Genomic DNA, 23,180 nt, shown 5'->3' with positions numbered 1-23,180 from the left:
TTTTTATTTTGAGATGCAGAATTGGAAACACTGAAATACTTCAAGTCATTTAGTCAGAATCTCCTCCGTTTGAAGGGCAGGTCTTGACCTTTATTAAGACGTTGCTCCAAATCTCTTATGGTGTTTCGTAGAATTTCAATTTCCTTGTTTTTCTCTTCCTGGAGATGCTGCAGCTTCTGTAAAAGTACAGGCAAAGGCTTCATTCTTAAACATCACATAAAATTATGTAACAATGTGTTTTGCTACTGCAAGTAAGATATATTCTAATAAGAATATTTTCCTCAGTATTTTGTATCACAAAATTACAAAAACTATTTCCCCAGAATCCTGTTTTTCTGCCATCCCAAAGTTTTAAGCCTACAAAAAAACCCCCCCAAAAAAACAACAACAAACAAAACCCAAACCCCAAGCATATGCAGAGCATTATATCAGCGTCACTGATGTCAGATCTAAGTTTCCAGGTTAACAATTCTGCAGTAAAACAACCTCACATGTTGCTCTTCATTGTTGCTTTCCTGCAGTAGTATAAGTATGTCAAGAGCCATGAAAGTTGGAGCTGATGATCTTAAAAGCCTTTTCTATCTTAAACTATTCTATGATTCTATGAATTGGGTTATGGAGAGGTGGGAGGGGCGTGTGGGAGAGAGCACATGGAGAAACCCCCGGGAATCCTGTTTCAAACACCCTGGAACAGTATCTATGTGCGGCACCCTATGAAAGCACCTACCCTTCGGTAGATACTTTGTGGCAAGACTGAGGCGTCTGAAAAGGACTTGGTGGTCTTATCCTGAGCTCTTGCCAATTTAGCGTTGAACTGAAAGAATCAGGCAAAGACAAAACGGTGAGAATGAATGGGGGCAGGGGAAGGTATATTAAATATGTCAAGCATAATTTTCACTTTTTATTAATTGCGTTCTTTTACCTGAGAGTAGTAGCAGTAAGCCTTTCTACTAAGTCTAGAGAAACAAGGCTGCTTATATTTACTTTAAAAAGAATGCAGTTACAAACTGTATTTCTTTAAAAAAAGCCTCAAAGTTTTGCAAAAGTAGTACAAACATGATCAACTAAAACCATGTAGATAAAAAAGATGCTTCTGAAAAAAAGAATAAAATTGAAGGCTTCTCAGCCACATGTCTACAGGAGGAGAAAATACAGAAGGTGCTAATATCCTTCAGAACAGTCATTCTTCTCTTACGTTCCAAGGACAAGTCAACCTGAACACTGCCACATCTTATTTCTTTTTTGTTGTGTGAAAGGTTTGACGCATTTCCTTAATTATTTCTTTAATGAGAGTGTTTTAAAACAAGAGCAATGAAATACATGTCGAATGCTCTCTCTTAAATCTCTGCGGGATTAGAAAATTTTTTTGAATTTTATTTTAAAATATATCTATTCTCACCATTCAGAAATTAAAACCAAGAAAGTTAAGCAGAAAACATTGTTGCATTTTTTAATAGCTCAAAATCTAAAACTGTTTCTAAGTAATTTAATTTGGAACAAGAAGAGAGCCACCTTCAGTCTCCCTACATAGTAGGTGGAACTTGACTCCTGAGCAGGAGTCAGTTACCATTGTGGAAGGGAGTACCTGCCACTGATCCTCATAAAGACAATAAATAATTAAGTTTTCTAGATTCCATCATATTACTTTGTTAAGTACTAATTAATATTTTTTCACTACACAGTCTCTTTGAAGTTTACCCAATGCCCAGTTCATCTTTAAGTCAGCTTTGTAATGCATACCTCTATCTGCAGTTTAATTATTTCATTCTGCTTCTCTTCATTTTGAATTTTCAGCTGTCTAGTTAGCTCTAATATTTCCAGTTCTTTTTTCTCTCTCTCTTCTCTATACTCCATTTCTTTTTCTTCAACTAGCAACACAGTAACACCAAAATTATTATTATAATAGATGAAATAATATAGATGAAAAATTAACATCATTTTCCAAATTTAAAAACTTTTCTGAACATCAGGTAAACATTTCACTGGAAGACAATTCAAGCAAAAACCATACTGAAACTATATGAAAACCACACTGTCCTTTTAAAAAGACATCAGTAAGATGGTGTCTTTTAAAAAAGGCATATAATTTACAAAAACTTTCCTTGTTTTCATATGGATGACCAAAAAAATCCTACTTTTTAAGGTTATATCTCTAATGGAGCAAATGAACATAGGAATCAGTTTTTTCCTCACTGAAGTACTATTTATTTGTGAAAATAATGTTCTACTCTCCTGAACACAGATAGAAGATTCAAACAGCAATCTAGCTTACAGTTCAAAAGTTCCAGTTGACACTTAACTCAAAATTTCATTCCTTCTGATCTTTATGCCCACATTCCCAGCATTTGTTCTAACTCTCTGGGAGTTTCTGCTCATCCCGTGTTGCTATACTATTGCTTCATTACCACTGTCTGCTCTCTTCATTGAAGATAAAATTGTATTAAACACTGCCCACTTCTAGCATTCACGTTTCCACCAAGAAGTGGAACTCATATTTATCCTAGACAAAACACAGCATCTACAGGTGACAGTATGTTTTACCCATTGCTAAAGCATTTAGTCTTCAGAGAACTTACATTTTTTCCTTGTATCACAGCTCAGCTGTGTTATTTCTAATTTGTGGTCTTCCTCTTTGTTTTTAATTTCTGTCATGAGTTTCTCAATTTGATCCTTATACTCCTGTGGAGGTAAAATGTTTTGTAAAGATCTTTCAGTTTCTGTGCTCTTAGCCTTCTGCAAAGCACAACCATCATGTAAAAATATACAGTACTCTATAATTCAGTACTTGTTTTATCCTCAGTCTTGTAAATTTAAATGCCCAATTACTTACACAGTCTGGCTGGAGTCCACAGATTAAAAACATAGCAGATTTCATTGTATTACAGCTATCTGTTAATATAAAATTGGAAACTGTACTTCTTAGGAGAACAGGCAAATGGAGAGGTAATATTCCCTTCCAGAGAACAGGATCTGACACAATGATGCAGTTAGTTAAGGGACAACAAAAACCCTTTGTGGGTTTTTGACTCAAGGATTACACGATTCAAGTGTGTGTTTTGTTAGTATTACTTGCACAAAGAATTCCACAATTCCATGTTGGCAGCAGGAGCCACATCAGTGATACCAGCAGCAGTGATGCTACTGCCACTGACGTTCAAAGTTTGAAGATGCCAGTGATAAATTTACTCCAGTAAGGACTCCAGAATTTTCAAGGAATTGTCTGTAGCTGCCACTGTTGAGGTGCTGACTCCAAAGCTCTTGTTGCAGCCTTCTGACAAGAGCAGTGCCTGGGGACACTCACCAAGGCAGTCACTGACTGGGGATCAGGATACGGGAACGTGGTCAGGCGCCTTCAGAATGACACCAGGAAGTCCCACCATGCTCATATGTGTTTAATGGGTGAAATAATAGTTTATCACATCCTTCAGAAGGCAATACTCATTTTTTACTTGAACAGGCAAGATAATAGCTCTACTGGTACTAATATTTAAGTTTAACTTATAGCACAAACACAGGCAAAGGAAATCATCAGTGAGATTCCTGATCCCGAACAGATAACACATCTGCACTCTCCACACGGAGAACTATGAAAACAGAGAGCTATGACTAGTGCTGCTGGTTTTACCTCCTTTGCAAAAATGAGTGCCATAGATACAAAGTACAGAGATCATATATGGAATTTATTATGTGGTACAGATAAGAAATAGAGACTTACAATCTTTGTAATATTTATTCCTCAATAAATTGGACAAAATTCAGACCATGCCCAATTCTCTGGCAGCGCAACCAGACATCTTCGATGTGAAAACCCTACACCCACATGAAATTTTTTTTAGTGCAAGGGATTAGAATGATGAAGATGAATTTGAATTTAAAGCTAAATACAGCTAAAAAACTCTGAGTGCATTTTAAATTGAGCCAAAGTTCTCAGCACCAAGGAATTTTGACCTCTTAGTTCTTCTAACACCTTCTCACATGGAAACTGTAATGAGAACAATCCTTCTCTTTTTACACATGAAAAATATTAACAAAAGAGCACTAATAAGAGTATCAATAGCAGACACTAGACAAAAAGATATACAGCATAATAGAGATGAAGTGTTATTCCTTTACCTAAAGAATGATAATTTGTGACATACCTCTTCACAAGTCTTTAATTTATCTTCCAAGATGTGAATGGTTCCCCTCAGTCTACCATTTTCATCTAAATAAACAAAAACTATATGGTACACTACAAAGTACATTTTGACAATTTCTTTAGCATGAAAGAGGAATAAGGAAATTACTTGTGTTTTTTGACTTTGCTGAACTTTGAGGAACTATTTTTGTAGACATAATCATCATTACAGAACCACATGCTGTCTGTTTCCATTTTTTAACAAGAAAAATCATAGTTTAGGTTTAATCATAACATTTACTTGGTATTACTACTTAGAACTTTCTTTAGTCTTCTGATAAATGATGCATTCAGGAAAATTTAGATGCAAAGTTCTTTGACTCAGAAAATAAAAGACTATTATCATGGCTACAACAGATTCAAATGGGAAGATGCAAGTTCTTAAGTACCTGTTTCCCAAAAATCAGAAAACTATGCAAACACATAATTTAAAGAAAATAGATTTTAAAAAATTATTAGTATCAATTTAAGTATTAAAAACATCCATATACTTCCAATGCTAGAGGTTTATTTATATATGTTAATATGCCTTGAATGCATAATCATTATAGAATTAACTTCATGGTGTGCTACTGAGCTGCAGTACAAAAATATAGCAAACATTTTTTTTCAAGTAAAAATGAGTAGTTGTCAATGCGGATAGCAGCAATAACAGCAATAGTTGTCAATGTGGATAACAGCAATAAATTTAATAACATTATATACTAAGAATTAAGACACGCTGGTTTAACACAGTGATAAAAACTATGCATAAACACTTGAATAGTCTACAATCCAACAGCTGACTGATACTTTCTCACCTTTTGTAAAATTGCCTGTGTTATGCTACAATGAATTTAAAGCACAACAATTGATTAAAATAACCTCCCGGAGGCAGTTACTAAGTAAACTATGGCAATAATGGCAATAGACATTTATTACTGCACACGATTGATTTAAGAAATAAGTTTTTGTTTCTCTTTGCCTGCCAGTAAGTTTCTGTGTCTGAAAAAATTCTGTAAAGTTAAATGAAAAAATTAAATGCCTGCTCATTCGAAATTACAGTACAGCATATATATAAAATAGCATTTTTTGCCTTTACCTTTCACATTACACTGGTTTTCAATGGTTTGTGTTAGACCCTTTATCACATTCTGTAGAGCACTGCACTCTGAAAGAAATTAAAGACCCAGTATTTTGAATAGTGTCTTTGCAAATTTACATTTTGTTCACAAAATTTTATCAAATATTTTATAATAATTTTCGTTAAATATTACTCTAAGTCTTTTTACTGACTGTAGAGATAATAGATTATTATTATGTAGTTAGTGCTTAATTTTAGCTTTTAGTTTGATGATTGATTAAAATCAATTTTATGAAGCAATACAAACAATTTCATAAAAGTATTAAATGTTTGTTTCTAGTCAGAAAACAAGTATCTTTTTGTTTTCTGGGCAATACTAGAAGTTTTCCATATCAGCCCTCCAGCAATTTGATGTATTTAATGAAACTGACTTGTTTTCCTGACAGTATTTCTTTGCCAATTTTCTTTTCAACAAGACCAAGAGAATCCACTCATTGCAGTCTCTCACCCCTTTTTTACCCCTTTCTTGATGCATATAACATTCATCTTATGGCTCAACATAAGCTTTGAGAGATTCAGAATATGTGCTATTGTTCATTATCTCATTTTATACAACAGAATTATATATGCAAGCTCCTATCAGTTTACACAGTTGTATATCATAATTTTATTTTTAAAACTGAATTTTTAATATTCAAACACCATGTGTACTTCCTGTAATACAGGATTTAGTTTTCATTAATATGACTTTTATCCTTTATGTTCATTGTAAGTTTATCAGTAGAGTCACAAAACTGTTAACAAAGACTGAGAACAGCAGAGGGTCTACAACAGAGGTTGCTTACTTTTAAAACTTCTCTTTCTCTTTCCTGAGGACCACTGTGTTTCCTAAACGGCTTTTCATTTCCACAACACATAAAAGTTTGCTAAAGAAGTTATTCATCTTATCAAACCAAAGCCCTTTTGAAAACTGTCTATCATATCGCTGAAGACTACATTACAAGTGAGGAAGATGAATTAAGATCCCAGCTAACAGGTTCAGTTTTCCGCTCAGTCTTTTTGACCGTCAGCCTAATCTTCCATCAAGTTTTTTCATGCAGCCGAGCACGTTAGCCAGATACCTTTTTCCGTTCCGTGTTTCCAAAAAAACACAGCAGAGGGAGCACGAGCAGCACAGAAACATTGCCTGCCCCTCAGTTCCTGTGCCGGATCAAAAGCAACTGCGGAAAAACCCTATTCACAGTCGGAATGACGAGATCAGCATGCCCGTCTGTACCAACTAGTTGTACTACTAATTTCCTCCCATTTGAAAATGTATGGAAATTAACTCAGATGCTTGTAATTCATGCACAATTTGGAAAGACGTCTGAGTCAACAGTAGAGCAGCAGCTAGTCTTTAAAAAGAATCACAACTTTTTAAGTGTAAGCCACTCTTTTGTACAGTCCCAAGAATATCTGCTTATCTTTCTTATCTTTAAAGGATATGTCTTTGCAAATCTCTTATGTACTTAATTTTGTGACTGGAAAAAAAATCCTGGGAACAAACAAGTTTTGCTTGCCTACATTAAGGAAGAAAAGCAAAATTTTTCTTAATATTTGCAGCCTTGCAGATCACTGTCATAGCCTCTGTTATGGATCCTGTGTAGCTTATTCCCTGTAAGGAATACTGCCTACATAAAGAAAGACTGAACAGCATAAGCGTTCATCTGTATTTATAATTGATTTTTTAATAGGGTAATTACATCAACCACTTTTTCCTTTAACGCCTTAGAAATGCCAAATAAAAAAAATAGGCAACCCTGAAGATGCTAAATAGAACCTCCTTAACTATTTCAGACAAAAATGTGCTTTCTTTTAGAAAACTACATTAGAATTTAGTTCAGAACTGTAGCATCACAAGAGTCTATTTAGCCACCACAGAAAAGGTTTAAGAGTAGAAAATAAAGATGTCAGACTTGTATCTGTCTAAAATGGATCTGCAATTAAGAACACAAAACAAAACTAGTTTCTTGAATCTCATCTTTTTTTAGCAAAGAATGTATCAACAGAAAATGATTAATTTATGACCTTTCAGAGAGTGTATATGCAGGCCAATCTGCCTTTCTTTTTTCCATGTTATCCTGGATATAAGTGTTTCATTGCCCTCTCCCTTGATTTTTAGGTGTTTTCTTTTTTCCTTTGTCTTTTTTTTTCAGAATTTCCAATCTCCTTTTACTTTGAACAGTTCTAGGAAAGACTTTTGACAAAGGTTTTTATAAAGAATTTAACTATTAGATGCAAAAGTTGTATTACTCTGATTCTGAATGCCACATATGCTATTACCTCTTTTGAAGGGTCAGTGTCAATTTAATAAAGGCGCAAAGACCATTTCTATTAATTGCAAAAAGAAAAATAAAAATAGTTTAGAAATGTTACAGACTTACTAATTGATAATCACTACACCAGCGTTTCACATCTTTTTGAAACACTCTTAATGTCATCACTACTATTCACAGGCTCTGCTCATCTCCAGTAACATGTTAACTGTTTTCCTGAAGGTTCCTGTGATAGTCTCTGCTACAGTTTATGTCAATTTTCTGTCCAAGAGTTTTTTTGAAACTCTACTTTATGAGCACCAATAATGAATACAGTTCAGAACAATAAACTTACAAGCATTTCATGTCCTGATATTTGAAGGGTTTACCGTATTGGTAAGCGCATTAATCTAGTAGTTTACCCTACTGGTAAGTACAGACTCACAGAATCACAGAACCACAGAAAGGGTCCTTACTGGGTTATCCAGCCCAACCTCTCTGCTCAGGCAGGGCCATCCCAGAGCACACGGCACAGGATTGCACCCAGATGGTTCTTGAATGGCTCCAGTGGGGGAGACTCCACCACCTTTCTGAGCTTACCCTAACAGAGCAGCTGTGATAATTGTCTTTATTTCTAAACAAATTCTATCCCTTTGGTGTCTTACTCATATTTTATTTCATTATCATCAAATAGCTTTCAGAATCACCTCTTGGATGTCTCACACTGTTCCAAGTTCCCGCTTTTCACTTCTTTTTGTCAATGTTACTAATATCTCTGCAATTACTCTTACTCATTGACCAGGATCCTTGTCTTATGGAAGTTCTGTCTCCTGTCTATATCGGCACTATTCCTATGACTTCAATATTGTTGAGGTTTGTTTTTTCCTGACTATCCCTGTTGCTGAAACATTAGTTCACATTTCAGGCTGATTGCTCTGGTATTTTTACTTGGACTTCTGCCACCCACGCTTCTTTTTTTCGTCCTGTGTTTCAAAAGAAGCTCCAGAGCCTGTTCTCTTCAGTTACATCAGTGTTAACTATCTCAACAAATAATTTCTCTCTTATCTCATGAAAGTGAGGCAATACTGTTTACAAAGCTCAAATCTCTCTTCTGACTTTGATCTGTTTTCAGTCCATTCCTCTAGTTGCAGTCATCCCAGCAGCTCTGGTTTCCTAAGTTGTCTCTTTCATTTTCTCTGCTACCTTTTATATCATAGGTTCTATAGTAAGAATTACTTCTTCTTTATGTCCAACTTTTCCTTTCCTTTTTTACAAATTGTTTTATATCAACCCACTCCTTTCCAGTTTCATCAATAAAGAAGCCTCTTCTGTTTTCTGAGTGACTGTCCTGCACTGACTTTTGTGCTTAACAGAGAAACTAGTGTTTCTGACTCAAGCCAAAGTTCCATCCACTTCACTATGCCACTTCACAATACACACTATGAGATAATTCAGGAAAGATGAAAAAAAAAGCCAGATAAATGCTATCATTAGTACATCCTCTCAACTTCCCAAACAGAGAATGAAGGGGGACAATGAGAGATACTGTCTTTGTGTTTAAAAGTTTGTTGTTTTTAATTTTTTTCCATTTTTCTTTAATTAATATATACTTCTGTTATGCACAGGCTTCTGTGGAACTGATTTAACTTTATTTTGTAATGTGTGGCAAAGTTCCTCCTTTTGTTAGCTTTAAGTCAATATACAAGTTTTATTTCCATCCATTTTTTTTTATTACATTAGAAAATGAATATTCTATTCTGTAGTCACTTTCTCTGTGCCATTCACAATTTTACAGCTATGAGTCATATCAGCTCTATTCTTTATCTTGGCTGAAAAATTCCCAGCCAACAAGTCTTCCCTCAAATGTCCCAAAATTGTGACCAAACTTGTGAAAGCCCCAGGTGCATTTTCCCCCATGCACCTTCTGAGTGTTTGGCTGGACACAAGGCCATCTCAGAAAGAGTATAGATGGTGACATTGAAAAAAAGGCTGGAGCAGATTCAGAAATAGCCATCCCTTCTTCCCATGGGAGCTGCTTGTAAACAGAGGTTTTTGCCCTTGGCCCATGCTGCAGGCCCACACTAGACCCCGGTCATGACCTAGGGAGTGATTTTCTGGCTTGACATCAGATCTGCCTCTTCACTTGGGACTAAGTAGAGATCCTTGGGCCATGTCTGGCGTTTGTTACCATTTCTGAACTCCATTCTGACTCAGCCTCCAGAGTCACTCTCATCAGTACAGACTTGTGTTTTAATGTAGACTTTTGGCTGACCGTGGCAGTCCTCGCTGGGCCAGCCCTGCACGGGCGCAGTGGGAGTGAGCCTTGCACGGTTAAGCCCCTACATCCATGGTCTTTGTTACAGAGTAGGTGCTGATTCCTTGTACCTTGCTCCCTCCTAGCAATACCAAGCCTTGCCTCCTTCCCTGTTACCTTTTCTAGTTGTGCTATTGTCTATCTTGAGATGTGTGGACCAGAACATGATATAAAAATCACAGACCTTACAGAGTCACAATGCTTATTTCTCTTTTTTTTCATCATCCTGCCTACCACAGTGTTTGCTTCTTGGTCTACTGATATTTTAAGAGAATACAAATATTTTAAGAGAATAAAAATATTTTATGAGAAGTGTTTAGAGGACACCAAGACCTCTTTCCTGAAAAGCAGCCAACTAACATCAACCATTGTTTATAAAAAATGCCTCCCATTTGTGCTGCTACTGGTCTTCATCTCCCCAGTCATCTTGTACCATGAGTTTTTGGTCTATATGAAGAGATTTATCATCATAAGCAAACTTTACTCACTCAATAGCTCAGTTTCCATGCTCAATTTTTGATTATGCTAAATTATACAAGTCCTAGTGAAGATTGAAATAAAACCCGACTGGTAATCTCTCTCCTGTGTGAAGCTAAGTTTATTCCTACCTTGCTTGCCAACTTTTAGCAGGCTGACTTCCCAGAGATGGAAGTCCCACAAAAGATGCACATTTCTGCTACTTTACAAACTACAGAAGAATAAGCAACCACAAATCCATGCTAAGCACTAGATGTTGTTTCTCATTTCAAATACTCACCTGAAAACAGTTCTAGAATAAAACAAATCTTAATTTCATAGTTTTCCCTGTAATTCCTCCTTTGTTTCACAACTTTTTCATTATGAATATAGACTTGTAATTCCAGCTTATAAATGGTAAATGAAGTTTTATTAGCATCCATTGAACAGTCTGAATCCTCATAAAATTAATACAAATATTAGTATTTACTATGAGATGGATTTCATTACCATTCAGGGTTAGACATTACTGCTTTTTCCACATTTTTCCCGTGTTTTTTTTTATAGCTGAAAAGAATGGAAATATCTCTCAGAATTTCTTGAATGCATGCAAAAATCATACCTATCTAATAAAGTAACTTACCCTCTTTTACTGATTCCTCCTTTGATTGGCTTAATGCTAGCAATCTGTTACATTTTTCCAGCTGATGAATCAGTAGGTTATTTGCATCACTGATTTCTGATATTTTCTAGAAAATTGGAGAGAGACTAACATTATATTAACATGTTTTAAGTTTTGAGTTCTAAGTGAATAAAAAATTTAACAATTCCACAATACTGCAGTCCAAGCCTGTAATATTTCCCATTCAGGATATTCCTTTATAGAGAAAAATGATACTAGACTTGAGATCCTTTACTGGTCCAAGTTTACCCTGGAGAACTAAGAATGCTGACTTACATAACGAGTTATAAACTATTTTCCTCCCAGTCATATAGCCCAGAGTCTGGGTCAATGCTCTGCAAGGTTCTTTCTACTGCTTTGCATATGCGGCTGTCAACACTCTTGCAGAGCAACAACTTGAACAATATGTGGGAATAGGAACTGGTATAATAAGTTTATTCCAAGAGAAATGCTAAATTTATTTCAGGTGCTCTTTTTATACTACATCTAGTATGGATTTGCTGACCAGGAATCAGCAGAAAGCTGATCAACATCAGTCTAAACGAAACGCAGTACTGACTTTCCTCAGAGGGTCAATCATTTGAGAAATGACCCACACATAAGATAAAGGAAGATCAATGCATATGGAATGTAGGAATTCGTGCTCCTGATAAGGGAATGACATTTTTCTAGGACAAGGAACAACTTCTGAAAGGATACCCCAGCATTAGACCATCTGGTCTAGCGAGGGGAGGTTGGAACTAGGTGGTCTATAAGGTCCCTTCCAGCCCAAACGATTCTGTGATTCTATGAAAGCAGTGCAATGCAGTTATCTTCAACATCGTCTTCCAGAGTCTTCCTAAGAAAGCCAATTTGGCCTCTGGATGATTAAAATCCTAGCACAGAAACAAAGGCTTCTCATATTTCACTCAGAGTCCACTCCTATGTCTCCAGGATACAGTCAATACAAAGAGCTTTCCAAAGGAAGTTCGTATTACAAGGCATAACAGTAATCTGATACAACTTAACATTTTCAAAAAAATTTTGAAAATGTCACACAATAATTATAGGTGGCAGTCTCAACATTTTTTACCTTCTTCACTTACCTTTTCTATCTCTGAGAAGTCAGATAAAAGCTTATCAAGGTTCACAATACTGTTTCTTTTCATAGTTTCTTCATTACTATGATTCATTTATTTCTGGATCGTATAATCAAATGATGACTAGATATATGTAAAAAAAATCTATAAATTAATATATTTATCATTCACACAACATAAAATCTAAGGCAAAAATGTAAGAACAACAAAGAAGACTCTTTTTTAAAATTAAAACTATTTTTGCATTGAAGATAAACTTCAGTCTATTTAAGATCTTACATTTCTGGGAAATACAATGAATGTCAGAAAGCCCAAACAATACCTGCCAAGCTGATATATTGTGGCTGAATTTGGAAAGTTTGCTGTAATTAAAAAAGTTAATCTGGATCCACTTTCATAGACAGAATAATGCACCAGGCACATATTAATTCAGCATCTTTTATCTGTGTAGATGCTCTAAAACTTGGCTACTCAGGTTTAAAGGTACTTACATATTTTCTTATAAACAACAAGTGTTAAATCAGGGATAGGCACATAAACCTTGCTGCAGAATAAAAAGACAGTATTTTGAAAGGCACCCCTATAGTTCCAGATTTTTAACATAACCCCTATTTTTGTAAATTCTACTTACAGAATCTTCAACATGTATTTGCAAGATGGATATGAAATACACAACACGAATGCTTCTAAAAATATTCAAACTATTTCTCAACATCAGGCTCCATGAGACAAAAATTCCAATATCTACTAGTAAACCATGTGGTCCAAACAAAATCACCACTTCTATGTGGAAATGTGTGAACAGCCTTTTTACAAATAATAAAAAAATTGCAATCAGAGAGATGAACTAGAAGTTAAAATGTGTTCACTACCCAGAAACTGAATGAGTTTCCGGACAGAAATACTTGCAGTACAGTTAGGCAAAAATAGGTAAATGCACAACACTAAGCAGAAACCAAAATTACATAGCTGAGTAATTTTCTTAGTCATTCAATATTTACAAGCTTTTGTGTATATGTAACTTCTTGAACAAAGCAGTAAGATATTGGTTCTGTGCGTTTAATATTTTTTTCCTTGTGCCCACTCCTTCCTCAGTGAGACTAAAACTAATTCATAAGCCAAAGCTCATTTTTTTACATTAACAGTTTTAAATTAACAGAATATAGGAAGCTTTGAAAAATTAATGCTTCTTAGTTAAATTAATGGGGGTTCTGTTTTTTAATTAATTAGTAATCTTAATGACTTACAGCTTACTACAATGCAACGATTTGTCAAATTGGGGTTTAAAATATGTATTCAGAACACTCAAATTTTTAAAACAATTACCCATCCTAATATTCTGTTAGTTGATAGTCTAAATGTACACTATGAATGTCGGTCCTTTGACTTTTCCAATCCTTATCATGGGCAGTATCTTATGTTTGTCAATTGCCATTTTTTTCATTATACTTTTAAAACTGTGTTGTACTCTCCACATTTAGACAGAGGATAGAATTCAGGGAGCTGCCGTGTTTTGTTTGTGTTTCCTTATTCTATGGCATCACTTGTTTTCTCGGAGACAGGATGTGCTCAGTACTTGGCAACAGTACCACTGGGTACAAAACTCCTGCTGAACTGGAACAGTAAATTAAAAATGATGTTGTATTATTAATGTTGTATTTTTTTCCAGCAGGAAAACTCATCACTGTTATTTTTGTTCATATTACTATTACACATTATGTCTTCAAAAGGCATTTTTGTCAAATCTCCTACTCCTGTTTTGAACGGTATTTATGTCACTGAGGAAAAAATTAAAGATTTAAATCGTGGGTTTGATTGCTGTGACACCTTCCTTTAACGCCTCTTTGACCCCTTGCCACCCATGCTTTCCCAGTATCACTTTTGAAACTCTTGTAGCTGGTGATCCCGTTTTGAAAGTTAAGTTTTCCATTTTTTTTGCTGCATATGGCAGTAAAACATGTATATATAGGGAGGGAGAGAGTGAGAGAGACATTAACTGAATGTAGGAATTATTCAGTAGCAGGCACGTCACCGCTCCCCGTCCTCTCCCGGTCCCCGCCTACGCCGCGGCCCCTCAGGCACCTGAGGGGAACGCGCGCGCCCGCCGAGGCGGGAAATCTCGCCCCGCCGCGGAGCGTACCACTACCGGCCCTGCAGGGGGCGCGCCATCCCCCCCTGCCCGGCGGGTGGGCTCGGCCGACCTCCGCTGTTTACAGAGTCCCCTCAGGTGCGATGCGGCTCCCCCTTAAAATGGGGATGTGTTGGCTAGCTGTTAATTTACTTTATGGACCTAGGTTTTTTACAAAAATAGGCTTTATATTGCATTCCTGGAGCCCAAGGTGCATTCTAGTATGTGACATTTCACCCTTAAGCGGAAGGGAGTAGCTGAGATTCATAAATGCTTGTAGTTGAACAGAACGACAAAAGTCAGGGGAGGGTCTGCAAAAGTGTGAAGTGGTATGTCAGCTCCTGACCTACTCTGTAAGCACATGGCAGTGGGCTAAAGGGATAAGATGGAGGGGAAGGGAAGGGAAGGGAAGGGAAGGGAAGGGAAGGGAAGGGAAGGGAAGGGAAGGGAAGGGAAGGGAAGGGAAGGGAAGGGAAGGGAAGGGAAGGGAAGGGAAGGGAAGGGGTCTTGGGTGGTCTTGATCTCCCCTGTAGTCCATGTCCACTTGTTAGCCTCATTCCTGCATTTATACTGTGCTGGGTTGTGCTCCAGAAACTGGAACAACTTTGTCCTGGAAAGTGCTGCACTACTTCGACATGGCCTTCTCCAGCCACATCTTGTTCTATCTCACACTGTGTTGCTACCAACAATCCTTGGTGATTACCAACAATTCTTGTCTGTTATTACCAGCTGTCCTTTCTTGGCTCCACAGCCTTCCAGGTATCCGTATTCAAGACATACGCATCGAGACATACACCTTTATCTTCTGAGATTCTAGAGTATAAATCAAGTTCTTGTCCAAAATGCTAAATACTGCATAGCTTTCTCAGATAAACGGTTTTTGTCTGTAATAGAGTGGGAAGATGTTACATCTTGAATATGTTTTGGTGCTGTCCCCATGATCAGAACTGTCTGCTGTGCAAATCAGAAGATGTGGGTGCATGCAGAACCTTTTGTGCCTGCAAACACCCAGAGAAATAACAACCTACCAGTCAGAGTCACACGTGCTGTTTGGCAGGCAGCTGCTTTATCAGAACATCTGTGGGTTGGTTGTGTGCACTGGGACATTGACTAGGCAAATTGATAAAAATAATTTTCATGGACAGAAGGTCTCCAGCTGACATATCAGTGGGGAAAGGACGCAGTGCCAAGCGTGTCATGGGCAGATATTAATAGAGAAAGAGGTACTCAGGGAACTTGGTACAGACTACTCACATTTTCTAGCTCACTTTCCCTGCTTCACATACCCATTTTTACAAAACCTCTTTCACAGTTTCAATTATCCTTGTAAATTGCACAAATTTTTCAAAAGGTTTGGTACTTTCAAAAAATTAGAATTAAATTTTTAAAATTAGGTTAACAAAATTGTTAATCATAGCAATTAATGTTCCTCTTAGACCTAGAAAAAAGTCCACTGTTGGTTACTAAAGAGAGGAAACCCCACCAAACTGTTGAGTAGTGAACATTTTACCACACAGTAAACCACAGCATGTTGCACAGACTAGTTTTTGTGTTATTTAGCTGTATTTTTGTTGTATGGATTACATTCATAGGAAGACAGAAAGTGAAGACTAAAATCCTATTCTTACAATTAAACAAAAATGTTACTCAGTATACACATGTTAAATTTGTGATAATGCTACGCTAAATGACCCTTATATAATATGTCATCTGACTTCTGGGAAGGTGATTACTATGAACAGACTGGGCAAAAATGCAGAAAATAAACATTGAGGGAAAAATGTTTGACAGATTTTGATGCAGAAATACATGGAATGAAGTCTATAAGCCCAGGGTAGAACATTTAGCTTGTAAAAGATTTAACAGGCAGCAAATATTCTTTTGTTTTAGCTTTTAAAATATTGCTGCTAAAATAAGCGGTTTAACACTGCATGCTTCCAAAAGATGAGATTTGTATCTGTAGTTCATTTAGAGTTCATTCTCAACTTTTTTGTCCTTTTATAGGGTAGTGACTTCTCGCACAAGGCAGTTCAAGCGTCTGGTGGTCACTGAAAAAATGTTTGACATCCAGTGTGTATGAGGCAGGAAAGCAGCAGGTAGCTGATGATGCATACTGCAACATACAGGGAGTTTCTAACACGTATATGGAAAATACTGATGCCTTTTATTGCCATTGTGAGCATCCCTGTAAGAGAAACTGCTGCACCAAAGGCTTGTGACAAGACATTGTTTCATATTGTTTCTCACAAACAGCACAATCTATGTACATTTAAAATCTCATGGCTAGGCGTGGGCTTGAGCAGTGTTTTAGTGATCTTCATGCTGTTTTGATGGTCTTATACAGCCGTCTGTACAATCCTAGCCATCTCAAATGGATGTGTCAGATTCTTTCACGGAGTTAAACTTTGCAACATTCAATGCAGTTTACAAAATTATTTGTTTTGTCTTTTTCTGAAGAACACACAGAAGGAATAGCATAGGTTTTAACCTGCTCTAGACTGCCAGAGCACTCATCCCAGTGTTTGGCAGAGTATTGCGTTGACTTTAGCGTCAGACTGCAGAGTAGCTTAATATGATGGGAATATAAATTGCACTGTCATGTATCTGGGGCATCAATCTACTGTTTGACATGTTATATTCCTTTTGACAAAAGGATTTGTTTTACTGGTTTAGGAGATGAAAGCTGTCAGAAAGGGTATTTGGTAAGTACCCATTTCTGTTGCATTCTCCAAAATGTTTAAATTTTTCCAAACAATGAAAGCAGAAATATACACAAAATACATACAAATGCGTGTTTATTTGTATTGAGTTTGCATGGCCAAGTTTTGGTAGCAGGGGAAGAGTGGGAAGAGCTACAAGAGTGGGTCCTTTGAGATGGTGCCAGAAGCTTTCCCCATGTCTGGCAGAGCCCGTGCCATCTGGTTCCGAGGCAGACTCACTGCTGGCCAAGGCCAATCCCATCAGAGACAGTAGAACCACCTCTGTGATAATGTATTAAAAAAGGAAAAAAGTTACTGTGCAGTTGTAATTGTGCTCAGAGAAGAGAGGAGTGAGAATATGAGAGAGGAGCAGCTCTGCAGAAACTAAGGTTAGTGCAGAAGGAGGGGCAGGAGGTGCTTCAGGTGCTGGAACAGATTCCCCTGCAGCCCGTGCTGAGACCCTCGTGAGGCAGCTGTGCCCCTGCAGCCCTTGGGGCTCAGTGCCAGAGCAGGAGGATGCCCAAGGGAAGGCTGTGATCCTGTGGGAAGTCCATGCCGGAGCAAGCTCCTGGCATGGTGTGGCAGGTTTGCTTGGGAGGACCAGTGCTTGAGCAAGCGGTTCTTGAAGGACTGCTCCCCATGGAAAAGGACCCATGGTGGAGCAGTTCATGAAGAACAACAGCTCATGGGAAGGACTGACACTGGAGAAGTTAATGGAGAGCTGTCTCCCATGGGAGGGAGCCCACACTGCAGTAGGGGAAGGACTCCTCTCCTTGAGCAGCAGCAGGAACAACATGTGGTGATGTGACCATAGGCCCCATTCCTGTCTCCCTGCACCGCTGGTGGGGAGGAAGTAGAGCTGGGAAAGGAGGGAAGTGTGGGTGGAAACTGTTTTCAAGATTTGTTTTATTTCTCATTATCCTGCCCTTGTTTTGTTTTGTAATAAATTCAGTCTGTTTCCCCCAAGTCAAGTCTGTTTTGCCTGTGATAATTGATGAGTGTTTTTATCTCTGTTTTTATTTCAACTCATGAACCTTCTGTTTTACTTTCCGCCCCCCGTCCAGTTGCAGAGGGGAGTGATAGAGCAGCGTTGGTAGGTACCTGTCGTCCAGCCAGGGTCAACCCACCACATTCTTGAGTATAGTAATATAGTAGAACACATTTAAATACATAAGTATATAAATAAATATATCTATTTCTATGAGCAAATATACCTGCTTAAACAGTGTCTGTAGCCATAAAAATCACCTCAGGAAAAAATGTTGATTTCATGTTTGTTACCTAAGTATTGGTGTGGGAGTCTTGAGGGGGAAAAAAAATATTCGCCTACTTTCAGCATGTGTTCTAGCTGTTATTTTCTTCAGAAACAGAACAAAATTTCTGTTCACAAAGTATTTTTTTCCTCTCTTCAGGTGTGCTTTTGCTTGTCAAAGGATGACCTAATCTCTGCTTTATAGCTTCAGTAGTTGGAAAAAAAAAAGGTTTAGCATTAGAGATTTTGATATGATTAAAAGTTTCAATTTTTGTAACTTGAGACTGGTAAGCAGTAAATTTCTTATCTTCCTTATACGAATCCCATACCTTGCAATTTTAGCAGGAATGTTGTGTGATGTAATATGAACAAAAAAAAAAAAAAGAAAGAAAGTAAACACTAGCTAAATGACAAATGAAATCTCCTAAAATGTGTATCATTCCGTGAATCTGTGAAGCCATCTTCTTTGTGAGCTTTTTTACATGCTCAGTATAAAATGTCTTTTTTTGCCCTGAGAAATAACTTCCCAAATTACTACAGATGGAAAACTATCTCACTGTATCTTGCTCTCTACAGGTCTTTTTCTGGAATAGCCTGTGTTCATCTGCAGCATAACTCATAATAAAGTACTTAGTCATATGGAATGAAGGTAGCCTGTTCCAGTGCTTTGTTGTGAAGACTGGTATGTGCTTTTTCCAAGAGGAAAAAAAGCCCCTCGTATGCCATTAGACCTTTGCAGTCATTTAGCTGGTCAGAACAACGCTTTTGTTTTAAAAGTTTCAACCATCACCCAAGCAGGAGGGAAAGCTCTGATTTGTAGCAGAGCTTGTTGTTCTTTTTCTGACACAGTTTTTTTTTCGTAGATCACAGAATAATGGAATGGCCTGGGTTGGAAGGGGCCTTAAGGGCACTGTAGTTCCTACCCCCCTGGTGTGGCCAGGGACACTTTGCTGGGTCAGGTTGCTTAGAACTCCATCCAGCCTGGCCCTAAACACTTCCAGAGATGGGACAGCAACAGCTTCTCTGGATGTGTATGTATCTATGGCAAAACAGAAATCAAATATCTAGACTAAATAATTTAACTACGTTAAAATAAAAGTTTAATCTATGCTACAGGGAAGAGAGTGTCTATCTATATTCAGTTATTCTTGTGCCCTGAGTTCTTTAGTGGTCAAGTATTCTTCACTAGTGTATCAATATCATCCATTTGGAGGCACTTCCATAGACAATATAATTATGCAAAACCAGATTCTTGATCTTGCTGAAAATCTTGAAGTCATTAGTATAATTTTATCCTCAGAAGATTTTCACTTTGCAAATTACTATTTACTTTTTATACTGCATCCATGTCAGCATTCCAACCGTGTCAAAACTCTATCCTGCAAGCCATGGTGCAAGCTTACAAAAACTCAGTCTTTTCTTGGAAGCATTTAACAGATATTCTATCCACTTTAAATAGAGTATGACAAAGATGACTGATGGAACTCAGAGATGAAGAATAATAGAGAAAGAATGAACTCAAGAGAAGAAATTGTGTTGCTTTCTGGTTTTCTAATTAAGCTCACATGTATTTCTGTGCTTTCCCATCTACATTGGATTTCTCTTTTTGTTGTATGCTGATGGGTCAAACCATTTTAATTTCAATTTTAAGCAGAAGTGTAACAATTATATTCTTACAATTTATTAGTAATTCTTGATCTCTTGTTCTCTTAAAGTAATGTTGAATTTCTTACCTAGTTTTTCTTGTACACCTAAAAAAAACCAGGTTGGTAGTGAGTGCTTAAACCATGCAAACGTCTGGCAAGGAGCATATTATCTGAAATACATTTCTCTGAAATCACAGAATATTCTGAGATGGAAGGGACTGAGAAGAATCACCAACTCTAAAGTGAATGCTGCATGTAGGGATCAAACCTATGATCTCAGTGTTACCACCGTGCTCTAACAGTACACCATAGGATATTCTGTTAGGGAGTGTATTTTCCAGCAATTATCAAATCTTGTCTCATTGATCCTATCTGAAGCTGTCCATTTGGATGGTATTTCCTTTGGTTTTTTACTTTTCCCTCCATTAACTATTAGTCCTTCTCCTGTGGAAGTTAAACAGTTGGGGGCAGTCTTGTGAGAAAGGAATACTTGTGCATAATTTACTGCATCATTCCCTGTGGAATCAGGAATGTAAAGACATATATATGTCTATTTTATTTCTGTTTATGACAGTGCTTAATTTCAGTGCCAAGCTGAAAGCATGCATCTTGCTTCTAAATAGTCATTTAATACATTCCTCAACAAAGTAAATTCAGAAGGTTTTTGTAATTTATTGATTGGTGATTGGTAGAAATCAGCTAACTAATACTAACCACGTTCAAAAGAAGGTGACACAATTTTGCCATTATTTATACTATAAAATCAAGAGACCACGTGTCTTTTGGAGACATGGAGTTTTTAATAAAATAGGTTATTCTTTGGCTAGTCTGTTCTTGGTATCTGACTGTGACTATAAAGTGTATGAATCCTATCTAAATAAAATTTTGCATTTTCAAACACAGTAGGTTTACAAATCTAATTGCAGTTAACACAGGAGCTTGTCAAGAGTTGCACATTGTTCCAGCAGTAGTTTGACTCAGAAAATGTGACTTAAAATTTTCAAGGCATTTCAGGGCACCAATAAATCTTTTTCATTCCACCAAAAAATATGCTGCGAGAAAGAAGGAATTCCACCACATAGTTAAAATCTTGGCTTAAGGAACCCAACACAGGCCACAGGTGGAGGATAGGATGCACATTATGATCTCTGGGTAGCAACTATACCTCAGATGTGCTCAGATATCTGTTGAAGTAGGGCTGGACCAACTCATTTGGTACCACAGTTTTCGCTAGACATCATGTTGTCTTCCATAAATTTCCAAGCCTGAGACTTACTCTTCCAAGGAAAGTACATTTAGTTGGCTCACAGAATTAGTTCCTGAAGGAGTTTTTAATGCAGAAGGGCAAGGTTGGTATTTCTTCTGTAACTTGAGACTGTAGCACAGTACATGCTACACAGCTGCTAGGAAATGGATCTGAAAAGTTTTAGTATGAGGAAGTTAACTGATACGGTATTGTTCTATACTTTATGTCTTTCTAGTATAATATTGTAAGGTTTTGTATTAAAGGGAAAAAATACATATTAAAAAGAAAAATCTGTTGAAAATTCTACTAAAAATAAAGAGACAAATCAGTTTCCTGGCATGTCTGGGTCTCAGGTGTCTGTTATGTAACAGATTTAATTTCCTTCAGTATGAGCTCGAAAGCCGACCAAGGACAGTAGTGGGACCATAATTTGTAGCATTGTGATGGGAAGCTATAGAAAGTTGTAAGCATAAGCTCATTGACTTTGCTTTTACTCCCACTAAGCGTTCTGCAGACTTTTGTTTCTTCCAGTGTCAAGGGGGGGTTCACCTATGTTTTCTCACAAATTACCACATGATGTGGGATGATCTGCTTTCTCAGACTGATTGCAGGAAGCTAATGTTTCATTAGTCAGCTAATTTTCATATATTAAAGAAGCTTATATTATGCAAAATAAATACCAAATACTGTAGTGATAAAAAATTAAACCTGTCAAACAGTGTGCCAGTTTACTAGATGCATTGGTTTTAATAAATGCATCTGCTTATCATGCTGACTGCTGGCAGCCTCTCTGCTGTGCCTGTTTCTCTGACATCACCGGTAGAGTTTCTCTTCTGCTTCTGCGTGTTACCTACTCTAATAGCCGTGATTAGAGAAGATAAGGAAGCACTTGCTCAATACAGTTATGCCAGAGTGTTTAAGTAGTATACTAATCACAGGAATGGATTTGGACTACATCTTGCTTCTCTGTGGCTGGAGGGCATCGTTTCTATGGCAGTTAAAGCACTGATTGTGTAGCAATTAATAATGATTAGTCAGAAAGAAGAATTTGTATTGCTAAATTACATTTAGACAGAGTCAGTTCCAAGAGAGAACATATCCACTTGCATCTCAAAGTAAATTGATTATAAAAGCTGGTTAAATTCTTAACAATTCCACCATCTTGGTGAAATAGATATTCTGAGTTAAACTGAAAAATTTGTATTGCAAAACTAAGATTCTGTAGTGTTTACTTCTTGTCCCACCACCCAAATTTGCATTTCTTCTGTAATAAAATAATATCATGCTCCAAACATTTCCACAGAATTCACAGAATTCACAGAATGTCTAGGTTGGAAGAGACCTTAAAGATCATTTAGTCCAGCCCACGCCCTAACACCTCAAGTAAACCATGCCACCGAGTGCCACATCCAGTCTTTTTTTAAACACATTCAGGGATGGTGGCTCCAGCACCTCCCTGGGCAGGCCATTCCAGAACTTTATCACCTCTTTCCGTGAATTTTTTTTTCCTAATATCCAACCTATATTTCCCCTGATGCAGCTTAAGACTGTGTCCTCTGATTCTATCAGTTGCTCCCTGGATAAAGAGACCAACCCCGCCTGACTACAGCCACCTTTCAGGGAGCTGTAGATGGTGATAAGGTCACCCCTGAGTCTCCTTTTCTCCAGGCAGAACACCCCCAGCTCCCTCAGTTGTTCCTCACAGGGTTTGTGTTCCAAGTTCCTCACCAGCCTCGTTGCCCTCCTTTGGATGGGTTTGAGCATCTCAACACCCTTCCCAAACTGAGGGGCCAGAACTGGACACAGCACTCAAGGTGTGACCTCACCAGTGCGAAGTACAGGGGGAGAATGATGTCCCTGCTCCTGCTGGCCACACTGTCCCTGATACAGGCCAGGATGCCTCTTTTCTCCCCTTTCTCCCTTTTCCTCTCAGATGAGGTAGTCTGCAACAGGCACATGTTTTTTGTCTGGTAATAGGCCCCTGAGCAAATCTCAAAGGAAAAAAAGTTGCCTGTGGCAAAATGTCATATAGTTTGAAGTTTTTCTTTGAACCAGAGAATTATTTCCCATTCATACAACTATGCCGATGCATATGTAATTAAATATACTAAACTGTAAATGACATTAAAGTGTTCCCAATAGAG

At 37.4% G+C, this 23,180-nt stretch overlaps 1 protein-coding gene across 1 annotated transcript; it reads right to left on the bottom strand.

The window, feature by feature from the left end:
• Nucleotides 1-53: 53 nt before the first annotated feature.
• On the bottom strand, nucleotides 54-12,158 carry CCDC152 (coiled-coil domain containing 152). Its single transcript, XM_064736288.1, has 8 exons — nucleotides 12,072-12,158; nucleotides 10,948-11,053; nucleotides 5,259-5,327; nucleotides 4,140-4,204; nucleotides 2,577-2,679; nucleotides 1,741-1,868; nucleotides 728-814; nucleotides 54-176 (listed from the first exon to the last, which is right to left on the bottom strand). The coding sequence occupies exons 1-8, from the start codon at nucleotides 12,156-12,158 to the stop codon at nucleotides 54-56; spliced, it is 768 nt and encodes a 255-aa protein (XP_064592358.1).
• Between the last annotated feature and the right edge of the window lie 11,022 nt (nucleotides 12,159-23,180).

This window comes from Zonotrichia leucophrys, chromosome Z (genome assembly GCF_028769735.1).
Source record: "Zonotrichia leucophrys gambelii isolate GWCS_2022_RI chromosome Z, RI_Zleu_2.0, whole genome shotgun sequence".
NCBI classification, from domain to species: domain Eukaryota; kingdom Metazoa; phylum Chordata; class Aves; order Passeriformes; family Passerellidae; genus Zonotrichia; species Zonotrichia leucophrys.
Note: the sequence above shows the minus strand (reverse complement) of the source record. Positions and strands in the feature narration are given on the sequence as shown.